At 45.7% G+C, this 14,811-nt stretch overlaps 1 protein-coding gene across 1 annotated transcript in view; it reads right to left on the bottom strand.

Moving 5' to 3' along the window:
* The window catches only part of LHFP (lipoma HMGIC fusion partner), a 140,395-nt gene extending 125,807 nt beyond the window's left edge, over nucleotides 1-14,588 (bottom strand). Inside the window, exons 1-2 of the mRNA XM_017815172.1 lie at nucleotides 14,318-14,588; nucleotides 11,332-11,891 (exon numbers count right to left, since the gene is read on the bottom strand). Coding sequence (XP_017670661.1) covers nucleotides 11,332-11,716 — 385 coding nt within the window. The 5' untranslated portion in view covers nucleotides 11,717-11,891; nucleotides 14,318-14,588. The remainder of the gene's footprint in view (nucleotides 1-11,331; nucleotides 11,892-14,317) is intronic.
* Nucleotides 14,589-14,811: the final 223 nt, after the last annotated feature.

Below are 14,811 nucleotides of genomic sequence, written 5' to 3'. Positions count from 1 at the left end.
TGCAAGTCAGCAGCAGCAAAGAATACATTGATCTGAAGGTACGGTAAATGGAAATTTACAAAGAGGTGAAACTGCTCTCCTCCCACAGCCCTCTCCTCTGCCTGCTTCCTTCTCCACACATCACCCTGTCTCTGCCTGCTCCCTCTGCTCATATCTTTCTGAGCATGCCATTGAAGCAAAAGAGCTTTTGTAGCAATATAGGTTATCTGAAGAGGAAACTTTACCCCTAAAGTAATACATTTGTCATTAGTTACTAAGCCATCATTTGGGGGTCTCCTTTTACTTACTTCTCTACAGGGCGCACAAGAAATTAGTCAGCATCAGTTCTTATCATATTAAAAACGCAATAAACTCAAAGCTCCCTCAATTTCCCAGTCTGACTCTGTTTCAGTTAGGACTTCTTTGGAGCAGCAACTGCCTCTGTCCTTTTCCCCATCATGATGGGTTTCTAGAATTTCCTACATTATAACAACAACAACAACCATAACAGAAGTAACACTGTTCACCTGAGGATGTTCGTACAAATTTGCCAGACAGATGTACTAATCTCCAAATGCCATTTAAAGCTCCTAATCACATAACAGCATCTGGGCTGAGTCAGAACAAAGTCTGAAACGAGGAAATTTCCTCTCACACACATACACTCACAAAGGTCCCTCAAATCATTCCACCCTGAATAAGTTCTCAAAACTAAACACTTTTTAGTATGTCCTGGTAACCCCTCCCAGTAACTAGAATTCAGCTATATTGTGCCTGACCTGAATGGCTTGTGATGCTCTGAATGTTAAGTTCACTCCCAAGTTAAAAAAAAAAAAAGGATAATAAAAATGTATTCATAAATAGGCTTGCAGTTAGCTGCAGACTTGGACAAAAGCCTGAACTTATGAAGAAGTGAGGCAGTGCACTCCTCAGAAGTTATAAGGCTATTTCTTATACACCACTATGTTAGCAGGTTTCATATCCTCTCACAGCTTTTGTTGTTCTAGATTGACCATTCATGGCTTTATGTCAAATCCTTTCTCCTCAATGCAAGGGACTCTATATCCCTTTGCATTTACTAGAAAACTATTCTTCTCAAATTAATAATACCTCTTTACATTACAAAGGCATCTTTATTGGGAAACAATGCAAGACAACCGACCAGCGATTGCAAAAGAAAGGGTCAAATCTTTACATTCCTATAGAAATTACATAGTGTTTATCAGAATCCTGCATTTTCTGCTTATTCTCTCTGGAGCTCTTTGGATTCTGCTACAAGATAAAATAACAATGATTTCCAATAGGTAATTGTTTAGTCTTTCTTTCATTATCATTTTCTGTATATTCCTATAAACTACTGCTAAGCTTACATAAAAGTCTGTTAGCCCAGTAAGGAATTGTACACCTGCAAATCAATCCAAAGTGGTCAGTCCTAGTGAAAAATTGGGGTTTATCAGGCTTATGCAGGCAAACGTGGACCCGGCTCATGGTACAGCAATCCTCTCAAGAGTTTTGTTCTAAGGTGCTACTCCTGATGCAATTTATATCCCATACCTGGGAAATTAGGTAGAATCTGGCAATTCATGAAGGTCTCTGCACTGCTACACAGCAAAAACTTCCTCCAAATCCATCTAGACACAATGCGTAGCAATAGCACTAAGCTCCAGATCCTGTCTTCCCCCAAGTTCCACAGAGGAATACTGCTGTTGATTTCAACAGGTCAGGCTCTAAGGAAAAGCCAGTCTGCAGGGGAAAAAAAGTCTGCCTCTGTTCTCAGATACACCTGTGACATCAGGGGACTGACAGTGGAACAAACAATGTAAATGAGATCTAATCATGCCTGGTGAATCAGCCTTAGCAGCAGCATTGTCAGGGTGCATTGACCATGCCCAATTTTTCATGCCTGAGAAGATACAGGAAAGCTACTAGAAGGGATCTGTCAAACACAATATTGCCTCTCTGACCTATGATGTCTCGTGGTGACAGAGTCATCCCAAAAGCAAGGAGAAGATGTCCTTTCTTGGTACTCTGTGACTTAAGGCCATATCTCCATATGGTCTAAATGCCACTTAGGAGCTCACGCTTATGAACATAAAAAGCTTAACATTAGTGAAGTCAAGAAAGGTATTCCACAGAGCCAAAGGAAATCCTGGAGCAGGAAGCCAGCCAACGTGATGGCCACCACAAGGCAAGCAGCTGTGGTTGGAGTTTTGGTTGTACAAATAATTCCTGTGTTTGTTAATTACACCACTCTCCTTCCCAATGCTCACTGCATGGAAACAATATGTTGGTCACTCTCAAGTTCTATGGCTGACTTCACTGAATTCATGAAAGGCTTTGAAAACTCACTTATTGTACTTCGTAAAGCCAAAGTAAAAATCCTTAGAAGGTAAAAATGTGTATTGGAGAAGTAAAAGGATATGATCAAGGAAAGGAAAATGTAGCTTGAACACTGTGAAAAAAAATCCATGTGCAATGCATAGTAAGCCGAATTTCCTAAGAGAAATGAGAAAAAAATCTCAACCCAACAAATTACATCAACATTTAACACCGGACTGGACAAAATCCTGGAAAATACACCACTGGGAACAATTTTGTCCTGTCTGTAAGGCATATGATTTCACCCACATTGGAAAATACTGAAACATGTTGATGCCTAAATGAAGTTCCCAGAGATATTCAAATATCTCATGGAGCTCAGGAAGCAAAACAAGCCAGATCTTTCAATGCAGAAACAAAATTGCTAACTCCAACCCAGATTCTGCTCTAATCAAAACAAATGTAGAGGATCTGAAGTGAAGTAACTCTGAATTTACTCTGACTCAACATCAGTAAAATAGATTATTTGCTCCCCTGCTTCACGTTTTCTTAAGTTTCATTACGTTATGCAGGCAAAGCCTTTTGAAATGAAAAGCCCCACAGAAGTGCTGAGCATCATGGTTTCTTTCTAATAAAAGAAGGGATAAGGGAAAAAAGCAAGAAAACTGAACTTCATTCTACAGATAAATAAAACAGCACTCCAGGACTTCTTAGATCAAAAATCCTGTCCTTAATGCAAAATTCTGCTTAAACGCAACACAGCTGCAGCAATATTCAAAACATCCCTTTTATATTCAACATCAATAGGACAACAAGACAAGTAAAAAGATTCTTCTCAATATTTTAGCAGTATCATCTTTTTTTATTCGAATACAGCAGCATTTCCATTTTAAATGTACTTCCAAAGCACCTAAAATCTTACTTGCAGAATTTGCTCCAGGCTGAAACTCTGCATGGGGATTTTTTTTCCTCTGTATTTAGTCAAAATTTATATTAGAATTAAATATAATTAAAAAAAGAATATGTATTTCAAAACACAATTCAGTATAAACAAGTTAATTCACTGGGGTAGCTCTTACAGAAGAAAGTCATCCTCAGAACCACACCCACTTGAGACTAAAGTCACAACTCAATAATCCTATCTCTAGAATAGAAATACTGATGTAATTTTTACTAACTGTCATTGACTTCAAAGGACATACAAAAATTTGCAGGCCATAAGAGTCCTGATGCTTTTTTTAGGACGATTTTGAAACACCAGAAGAGTTAAGATATCTGAAATGGCTGGAAACAGAAACTAAAAAACAAAGACAGCTAAGTATGAAGGCTACTCTCCACATTACTTGTCTTCTTCAAGTTATATCTCCTCTGTTCCAGCACCATTACAACTCCCTGCTTGCTCTGCACCACTTGTGACCTTGCTGGAAGGGATAGCCTCCTCAGAGCTCCTGATTCAGTACTTTAGGATCAGTAACGCTTAATGCTGATTCTTCCTTGCTAACCTGTTTTGTCATAATGGTTGGTGTTAGCTTAAATAGCAAACTTTGCTAACCATGTCTCCTTCAGCAGGACTCTTTAAGGAAAATCTCACAAACAGCTATGCTGTTAGATCTGTCAGGGCAGCAGTCTTTAGCAAGGCCGCAATGGGAACATCTTTGAGCAAACAACCAACAGGATCCTCTCTTAAGAATATACAGAATGTAAGTCTGCACCTTTACTTTTTTCAGCTTGGATTCCCTACCAGTCAGATTTGGTGCCCCATGCATTGTGAGGAAAGATTCAAGTAACACAGGCTACATCTAATTAAGAGAGTAGGAATCTAAGTAATGTCCTTTATAAACTAAGAGCAACATCAGTTAGGCTTCAGTCCTGATTTTGTCTTATATTTTAACTTCTATCTGAATACAGAAGCAGAAACTGAGCATAGGCCCAAGCAGTCACAGGAAGTAGTTTAACAAGTCAAAGTCAAGCTGAAAAGGGACAAAGCTGCAAAACTATACACTGCATTTAAATCTTCTGGTGGATGCCTATAGGAAATTGGAAAGAGAACTAGTGTGAAACACTGGTGTGAAAGCAGCTTCTATACAAGTTCTTCTGGTAAAGAAACCACAACAAAGCACAGCGTAAATGGATTAAAAGCAATCTAAATGCAACTTAAAAAAAAAATCCTTGAGAAAATATAATTTTTGCAATGATATATTACTACTGCTACATTTTTAACATTTGCATTAATGATCTCGAAGAAAAGCAATTGGAGCAATTCACCACTGGAACAGCTTATGGAGATACTGCTTTTTTCAAACTTAAATTAACTTCAGACTAGAAGTTTTTTCTCAGAGATACACTCTGGTTCAAACCAAAATTATATGAAAGCTCTCCTATGACCTTTGCTACAGCAGACCTCAGAATAAATAGTCACAGTGTTCTCTGCTGACTTTTTTATTTCTGAATCAATGAGCCTATGACATGACATGCAATCACTCACTAGCAACATTTAACAGTGTCGTTTGCTCTTCTGTTTCCTCAGTGAGGCTTCTGTTCCTTTCATATGCCTCCCTTACAATGTCTTTATATGTGTACACATAAGCTGGACTACTGCCTATCCTTCAGCTTGTCTTTGTCTAAGATGAGGATTGCCCTGTCACATGTCTACAGGAGCATAGCAAAGTCACTGAAGTTCTGCATCCAGTGTTAGGAAGATGTGACAAAACAGCCCTGCATGGCTAACTTGCAGATGAAGAAGAGGGCTGGGTGTTGGACAGAAGCAGATGCCCCTCCTTTGCCTCTCCCCAAAAGTTAGCCTTTCAAAAACTATTTTTAGGCTAAAGAGAATATAGAACTAAAAAACTGGTTTTGCATTTTTTTAACATCTGTTTTTTTTCAGGTACAAATTGGAGGAAGAGTTGGGAAGAATATGTACAGGTGGGACAAAAGGATGAAATTGCTTGGGAGAACTACAAAAGAGTCTGGGGTAACTGTTTTCTTCCTGGAAGTCTCTTGACCATCTCAGATCTTCCCTGTTCCCAGTAAGGCTCTACTCAGTTACATTTTCTCCCTATAGGCAGAAAATTATGCTGATCTTAGTCTTCCAGGCAGAAAGCAGAAAGCCACACTTCAGCTGTCAGACAAAATAATGGTTACTGGTCAGTGCCTCCAGCTGCACAAAAACCTTTCCCAGGAGCTTCTAGTTCCTGTAGTCAACTGCAACTACTCTCACCAAAGGCCCTAATGATTTTTCTTAGCTGCTCTCAGAAGCAAAACTGTCTTTGTTCCCCTTGATGATGGACTGTCTTTGACTGCCAGCCACATTTCTTGAAACACAACTTAGGTTCAGTGATGCCATCTCTCCCAAGAGCCTCCTCTTACTTCTCTAACTGTTTCTCCAAGCAAATCCCTTGAGGCATAGCTTCTCTACATGAACCCACAATGCTATGACCTAATGGTCTTTCATTCTTTGCCCCTACATTTTAGTATGATCTCATCTGCAAAGTCAGATTGAGCTATTAATATGCAAAGAAATTACAGATCTCCTTTGGATCTGTCTCTTTAAAATCTTCAGCCCAAAATCACAAAGGCTTTCTCTAAGATTTCATCACAGACAACAGAGAGCCATCACCCCACACTCAACAATCTCCTCATCTTATTTTTCTGCTCTCTGCATCCAGCAAACACTTGTTCTGAGCACCCTATGGGTAGTGGAAACTATTATGGTCTCTATTGGCACAGAACACTTGGAGAAGGATTCTCCAGCAATTTCATGTATTGCTGAGAGCTTTTTCCATAAGGCCACTTTTTTTTTTTTCAGACACAAAATCAGATGCTGGTAGGATCTGTGTCCCCTTTTTCTCAAATAACCAAATGCTCCTTTCATCATGCCATATTTCAAAAGCTCTCCAGATTTTCCAACCAGCAATTCAAGGACCATAGTTTCAGGAGTTTCAGCACTCTCATGAGACACAAGGGAAACAAAACAGAGAAATGAGGAGAGGAAGAGTTGACACTGCTGAAAACTTCACTCATTTACTGAAGGAAATAGCAAAACTCGTACTTTGCTAAAGTGCAGTCAAGGAGTAGTAAAAATGACAATACAAACTACATGGCTACCCCATAACTAGGGAGAAGGTTCATTTCTCACATGACACTCAAAATCAGGGCCATAGTGTCAGGTTCAAAGAAGTGCCTACGCCAGCAGGTTGTGTCATGCTCTATTCCCTTGGATCCACACTCTAAGCTTGGTTTAGCTGTCCCATGCAGCCAAAGGGAGTTCTGAGCTAGTGAAGATTTTATTTCTGTATGTTGACCATTTTAATTAAAATCTTCACCTTGCCAGTGTAATGCTCTTTAAATGGACCATCCTTGCAATACTTGTGTCTTTTGATCCACTGTCTCCCATAAAATTGGCTAACCTTTAAGTTCATTATGTTCTTAAAATCATTGCTCTGCATTCAGAGTTTGAAACTATTCACCAAATGAGTATGTCATATCCGAGCTGCCTATCTGTAAATTTCTAGTTTCTCCATTTAAGTGGAATGGACTTGCCATGGCACAATGAAAGGAAGATCAATAATTACAGACTCCAATTTGCCATAGATTTGTTAAACTTCACTTCCTGCTGTCATGTTCTCAATACTTATGGTCAAAGATACATCCTCACAATCTGTTCTAGCTACATTAAATATGCCTCGGTCTTCCAAATATACAGAGGAAACCAGCTGGAAACACTGCACTTGCTGTTATCAGTGAAGACTGTATCCATCTACATGATTATGCCCTCAAGAGGTTACAGACAGCATAACTTTCACCTCAGTTGTCAGCTCTTCGAAGCAATCCAACAGAGATGTCCTGAAAGCATGTTCTGAGACACCCCAGCAGCAGTTTGCTGGCTGTGGACTGCAGCCCACTGACAGCCACCGCAGAAAAGGCTGGCCTTGGGGGATTGGCTACTTCTTGTTGCCCACTACCAAATTGCCTCAGAAAAAGCTAAAAGCATTGTTTTTCATGTAAGCAATTTCTGTAATGGCTACAGAGCTGCCACATGATCATTTACATGGAAAGGAAGCGGTTCCCATAATTGCAAATGAGAGGAAAAGTCTATGATGCAATCCTTCTAATAGGAACAGAAACTCAACATGTATCATCCCAGAGTCATCTTAAAATACATGTATGCTCTGTAGCCAGGATCATCGTGAAAGAGCAAATGCAGACTAAGCATGTAAGATCAAGCAATATCCAAAGAGCCCTTTTGACTCTGCGTGGATCCACAATTTCTTGCAGGTTCTGCCATTCAATTTTTATGAGAAGAGCAGATTTATGGTATAAGCACTCATGAATAATTCACTTCCATGAGCTGCCACATGCAAGTTGGGGAAATCCCAGCCATAAAACCTTGGCACTGTTTAGGTAGCACAAGGCACACTATTTTTTTACAGGTGTTATTCCACTGACCTACTTGGAGTTATTCCTCCTTCACACTGCTAGAAAAAAAGGATCAGTCTGTTTTCCTACCACCTCTGGTAAGCAAACCTCTCTGCCATCTCTTCACAGCAGTAAAAATGTTTCTAACGTTGCAGTAAGTTAGTTTTAGCAACCTTAGTGCTTTGGCTCACTAGCCTTCTGGCAGTCATCCTAGGAGAAGGACAACTCTAATTCCAAAACTGGGCAGATGGAGCTCATTTAGCCCTGTAAGGCCATCCATCTAAGAGAAGGATACTGATTAAACCTACGTCCTGAAGACCTCACTGCCACCGTCCAAGCTCGCTCGGCCCTGGCAGATGAACCTTAGGATTAAAGTGTAGGTCCAGTTCTGCGCATGCTGTGTATCACCTAAAAAAATCCATTGCGCAGGCCTGAAGGTTATACCCACATTTGTAAAGCCCTGTAGCGACAGGCGAGGAACGAAACGGCAGGTGATAAGGTGCACTGGAAGCCGCAGACCCAACCCTGATCCATAACGCTGCTGCTTCCTTTGAGAACGCATGCAGGAAGAGAAAAGACAACACAGAAAGAATCGTGTCTTGCCGATACCATGCAAAGAGTCTTTCCGCTGTGCCTTTTGCAACCGATCTTGTCTATCTCGCATTGGCCTTTTTAGCCACCAGCATGCTTGTAGCAAATGTGGGTAGAGTCCTTCCCAAATCTTCGTTCGCGAAGCCTAGCCATGATGATGGAGTGCTTTGGCTCACTGTAGCTCCAGTGGCTTGTACATCTCACCCACTCTTGGGCCTCCCATAATACCCCGTTGTCCATTGGCTTACACCCTCCTCAAGTCCATGTTTTTAAAACGTATTGAGAAAATTACTTGGATCCTAAATTAAAAAAACACCACTAAAGCCATAAGCTAGCTACACGGAGCCTGTCTTTATGCTGGTTTCTAACTTCAAGAGAAACATGGTTTATGCCCAGTCATCCTTCATGACTGGAGCAGGAGCCACAGCACAGTATTGTTGCAGACAACTCAGATGAAAAGAAAGTGAAACCATCTAGCCACCTCCTTGTCCTAACACAGAGGACAAATTAATAGCATCACTCAGTGGCTGCTTATTTCCACAGTTTTTTTCTTTACATAAAGATATGTGGGAGTTCTTTTCCCCAATTAAAAATAGTATTTGTGAAGGTTTTATTTTATTAGATCTCTAAGTGGAAGTCAATTAAAATGACAACCACTGTACCGCCACTGAGTGCACATTCAAAGTGGACATCGTGGTATACAGCTAAACATACAACTGCAATACAGGGAACAAAGAGCTGGCATTCCCTGTTTGTAAGTAAGGTGAACAGCTCAGGGTTATCTTGATATAAAACAACATAATAATTATAGTGCCTAAATTAGACATCTGAGTGAATATAGTCATGTCACTTAAACAATTAACCTTTACTGATTTATAGCAGCTAAGGATCTGATGAAGGATGTAAGAACCTGACCTTCACCCTAATGTGCCCCTTCAGTTTGTCCAAATTATTGGCTTTCACCACCCGGCCTCTACCTCATGTCCCCACAGTTAGGTTTTAAGGAGATTAAGAAATGATGGGTTCTCACTTTGGTCATTTCTTACACACTTTCAGCAGTGCTGGAAAAGCGAGAACAACCTTCTAAGCCAGTAGAGGGGAAAATTAGACATGCTGTGTAACTAATTTCTGAACTGTAAGCAAACTTCTTGGCAATTTTCATTTCACATCACAAATTCATATGTCTCTGAATTGTCACATACTGAGGACAAGCACTTCCAGGCAGGATGGGATGCTGCCTTGTCAGCTTGGATAAGCTCCAGGGGGTGGCCATGGTGTGTACTGAAGGGACCTCTCACCTCCTGGCATAGAAGCCACCATCCTGTCTCAAAGAAGGGTGCACACCTTGAGCCCACACCACTCTCATGGGGTAACAGGGTTCCTCCCACAGGCCCCACCACTGGAGCTGCTGTGTTTGCTGGGGTGGCTGTAAGCCAACAGCTGTGAGCTCTCCTGCCAGCCCCGCTCCACAGGCACACAGGAGAGCACGGTCATAAGAAAGGGGCCAAACGCAAATTAAAACCAGATGAGCCGAGACAGCAGTTGGAAAGAGAGGATGGTTAAAGCCTGTGATGGCTCTAAGTGAAAATAGTCAGACCAAGTGGGCTTGCAGATTGTCACTGAAGCTGAAAATTCCAGCCACCCCCGGCTGCCTGGCTGGAACTGTATAATGGAGCAGGCTTCAAGAAGCCGCAGCTCCCAACAGAGTTAACTCTCCAGCAGCTGCTGCACTTTCAAATTGTCAGCCAGATTAAACACAGGAATGCCGGGGGGTCACAAAGCTAAGGGAAGGCTGAAGTGACAGGGTCAGCTTGCTCTAAAGTGCAGAAACTACTCAAAAAGTTGGAGGCAGGGCTCCTGGCAGCCAGGAGGGAGTTACGCTGGCATCGCCTGGCTGGAGGCTTGGCACAGGGCCCTCTCCTTGCACCAGCTGTCCACACCAAACTGGACAAGTAGTGGAGTTTTTGTCTTGTGCTTCTTTAGTGCTGCAGACGCAGGATGTATCCAGATTGCCTTGCAGGGCAAACTTCTCTTTGGAGGGGAGAGAGGTGAGGGTTCCACTGCAGCCCACTCCTCCAGGGCATGAACCAGGGCACCTAGCTGGGACCAGACATGGCAAGATACCCAAATGTTCTGCCTCAGCACCCAAAGCTCAGGAAAACACTTTACCTTGTGGGGGCAAGTTGCATGTGAGCAGTGGAGCACTTGCAGCAGGCAAAACTGAGTGCCACTGAGCTGCATGTCACTGATGACAAGAGAGTGATGATTTACTGGGAAAACTGCCCCACAAAAACATGCTTGAAGATCCTGTTTATTGTCTCTTATTCTTCAAATCCTCCACAGTTATAAAGATACCATGCAATTACAAGCCAGAAAAAGGAGGGGAGATAATTCTCCCACACACTGTCTAGCCCATGGAGTCAACAAACCTATGACACCATCAGCGGGTAGCGTGGGTCAGCCAGCCCCTCCCAGGAGATGGTGGGTCACCTCCACCATGGATAAACAATCCATACTTCAAACATGGGCCACAAGCTTGTTGCCAGATACACACAGGTGCAGAAAGCAGAGGTGGAGGGAGCTTTGCCAGTAATGGGGGTAGGAAGGAGAAAGAGAGCTTGTTCCCACATAACACAGCCTCTCCTCTGCCAAACCACAATACTCTATGGGGATCTGTAGCCCCCAGGCTTCTCCAGGTACCTCCATCCCAGCTAAGCTCTGCTGGAAACTACAGCCCACAAAATCACTGTGCTGGCCCACAGAAGTTGACTTGCCACACAACTCTCAAAGGTCACACAAGGACCAGATAGGGACTTGAGCACAAGAGAGTGACCACAGGCCACTGTATCATTGGGCCACATTCAGGCATCCAGATAATCAGCTCAGTCAGTCGAGAGAGCCAAGTGGTTTCCCTTGCCAGCAGAAAGTTTGACTCACCCCCTCCTCATCCCAAAGCACCAGGGGACTCTCCACACATACAAACTAGTAGCCTGGACACCCCTGTCCCCTCCCTGCATGCACACTTACCCCCCAGGAACTGGATGCCTCCTGCCACCCTGCCCACGGTTCTGGAGATCAGCTCAGAAATGCAGCAGCCCATGAGCGCTGTCAGGGCCACCAAGAGAAGCAGCCCGCAGCCCAGGCCCGTCACCACCGTGCAGATCCTCCACTCAGCACTCGGGATGGCCTGGAAGGAGGCATAGCGGCCACACTGCTCCACCATCACGGTCATCTGGCGGCTCTCGTCCCGCACCGGGTAGGAACACCTCCGGAAAGTGCCGAAGGAAACTGACTTCTCCAGCTGAGACCCTAAGAGCCAGTAGGGCATGAAGAAACCAACACAGGAGGCAGCGGCACAGAGGAAGGAGAGGAAGGCCCAGATGACACCGGCACAGGTGAGGCTTGAGGCCATCTTTGTATCTGCTCCAAGACCCCTCACGATGGAAAGACACAAAAGTAACCGTGTATTTTAGAGGATGTTTGTGGATAATCCAGAGTCTCTCAGCCTTGACAAATCCTCACACAGGGTGAAGCTCGGATCCTAACAACCGGGGGGATATTTCCTCCCATCATGAAGTCAAAGGTCCCTAATTAAATAGCAAAACACAAAAAAAAAAAAGGAGAAAAATACAAGTTTAGTAATACTGACATTAGGAAAAAATATTTGTTTGCTAGAGTGTTTTTCCTTCCTATGGGACTTTTGAATAAGACATGTCACTTTTCTGTCCCATCCTTGCAAGGAGACCCTACAATCATTCTCAGTGGTACCAGCTGCCATGGTCAGTGTGACAGTGGTGGTAGGCAGCCCAGTTGACACAGGCTGCTGTGCACATCCTCGAACACTCTGCAGCCACCTTCAGGGGCTCCCTGTGTACTTGCCTACTCACATTTCCCCACTGTGCATCATGATTTTTCCAGTGCCGATAGAAAAAAAGATGAGGTCTTGTTTATCCTTGGCTAGCCAGAAATTCCTCCTGCAATGCCTGGAGAATGTACTTCACATATACATGTACATTCACATGTACATTCATGTGTACCTGGCCCCACAGCTTCAGTGCAAAACCACTCAGAGTGCCTAAGGTAGTTCCCGATCAGACCCTTGTGACAGTGGTAAAACCCATTAACACACCCCAAAAGAAGTGTTATGAGACATTTTTTCCAGCACTCCAAGTTGTTTGGTATCCCTGTGCAAAAGAAGCCTTTTATCACTTGATGTCCAGAAGTGCCAGGAACCCAAACTTTGGGTGGGCTTCTGGTAAGTGAAGACATTGCCATATCCTTTGGATTCACCACTACACAACCTCAAGCAGCACATGATTAAAACACAGAGGTCTCTCTTAATATTACTGCTTGCATTCAGCCCACCTCTTCACCTCTTCCCAGCTCAAATCCCTCTGTACCCTTCTCAGACAACTCCCAGCCTCTAAGCTCAGGACCAGTGTGACCAAGTGCATTTGACTGTCATAGAAACCTACATGCTGTTCCCAGATATCAGGGGTGTATTTCCTGTTAAATTCATGTTGGATCATTATTCCAACTGCATTTGTAAATTTATGATCATTTCTCATGGTTGCTGCCAAATTAATTCTGATAGCTATTTACAGGGGCTTCTTCTAAGCATGATTAGACACTAATCAGTGAATCCAATTCATGAACAGGCAACAAAATGAATACGACTTCAGCACAAGAAGGGAACACAGAGAAAGTCTGGAAGCAAAATTAACCATGTGCACCACATGAAAGTTTTATTTACTTTTAAAACACTAAGAAAGAGAAGTGTCCTCTATAATATTAAAAAGGGCTATACTGCCACTAAGGAAGAGTACACCTATCTACCCATAGCCCATCCACAGAAATACCTTTCAACCTGAAAAACGCCAAAGCCCTGGGGATAAAAACTTCGAAGAAAGGCATGGGGGGCCGCCATTCCTCCAGATGCATCATCTAGAGAAGGATCTGTCTGTGTCTTGGCGTGGCACCAAAAGTCTAAGCCAAAGTGGGTCACGGCACTTATGGGAGATCATTCCCTGAATCGGGGGAAGAGGTACTGCTGAAAATAGGGGACAACATGGTAGGACCCCCGCCGGCTCCAGCGAGGCAGCAGCTTTGCCTCCCCGCAGCCTGCCAGCTCACATCCCGGGAGCTCTGTCGGGAGGCGTACTTGCCCCTCCGGCCCCGAAACCCCGCTCCCCCCCCTCCGGGAGTAGGAGGGGGCGGCGGAGAGATACGGCTTCCCCCGAGGGAAGGCGGCGGTCTGGAACCAAAACTCGCCGGGGTGATGCCAGGGGAAGGCTGCTGGGCGAGAGGGCGCAGCAGGCTGTGGGGCGGGGGGGCCGGGGAGGGATGGGCTGAAGTGCAGGGGCTCCAGGAGGGGAAGGGGATGCGGGAGGGGAAGAGGCTGTGAGGACAGGGGGTCCAGGAGGAGCAGACTGTGAAGGAAAGGGGGTCCGAGAGAGAAAGGGGAATGCGGACAGGGAAGGGCTGGAAAGGCAGAGGTGTCAGGAGTGTAGGGGATCCAAGGGACGAGGAGGACGGAGAGCCGGGAAACAGCGGGGCGGAAAGGGAGAGCGGTCCGGGGTGGCAGGGAGATATGGGAAGGACAGGGGCCCGGGAGGGGAAGAATGCGGGAAGACAAGAGGATGAGAGGGCTGGGGATCCGGGAAGGGAGTCTGGAGGATCCGGTGCAACGGGTAAGAGATGCGGCCGAGCTAGGTGTAGGAGCGGGGAAGAGGAACCCGGAGGGGGGGGGTGGAATGGGGTCCGGGGATGCAGGGGATATGGCTGTGCAGGGTGGGAAGGGGTCGCGGAGGGGAAGGAGGTTCTGACGGCACGGGGATTCGGAGTCCTGCAAGGGATGCAGCGTACAGTGAATGAGAGAGGGCAGGGGTTCGAGAAAGGAAGGGGGTGCAGGGAGTGAGGGAGGGCCGGAGTCTGAAAGGAGCAGGAGCGGCGAGGGGTCTGGGAGTGTCAGGATGGGGCCGGGAGCGGTGCCAGGGAGCGAAGGGCTACTTACGGACACGCCGGGCGTGGAGGTTGCCCGCCGCGGCTGCCGGGAGCACATGGGCGCGGGGCCGGCGGGTGGCGGCCGCCCCAAGCGACTCTCCCCGCGGTCCCGGCGCGGAGGCGACGCGGGAGCTCTGAGACGGGCGGGACCGGGACCGGGACCCTCCCCAGCCCGATCTGTCCTTCCCTCCCTTCCTCCGCACGTTCCTCTCTCCCCCCGTTTGATTCCTCGGAAGGCAACGCACTCCGCCGCCTCTCCTCCCCCTTCCCCCGCCGCCGCCTCCCCGGGCGGGACCCGCCGCGGTCGGCGCAGTTGCGGGGCCGCGGACGGGGCCGGGGGCGAGGGGCCGAGCGGCGAACGGGAGGAGGGGGGCACCGCCCCGAGCCCTTACGGGGCGGGGCGGTGGTCCCGGCTCCGCGGAGTCGGAGCGGGGGTGGGTCCCAGCTTCCCTAGCCCGTCCGGGAGTGGGGCGAAGCTGTTTCAGCTCCCGGGGGCCGGAGCGG

The sequence above is a fragment of the Lepidothrix coronata genome, unplaced genomic scaffold (assembly GCF_001604755.1).
Source record: "Lepidothrix coronata isolate B3197 unplaced genomic scaffold, Lepidothrix_coronata-1.0 Scaffold48, whole genome shotgun sequence".
Taxonomy (NCBI): domain Eukaryota; kingdom Metazoa; phylum Chordata; class Aves; order Passeriformes; family Pipridae; genus Lepidothrix; species Lepidothrix coronata.
The sequence above is the reverse complement of the archived record's forward strand: the minus strand, read 5'-3'. Positions and strand labels throughout refer to the sequence as shown.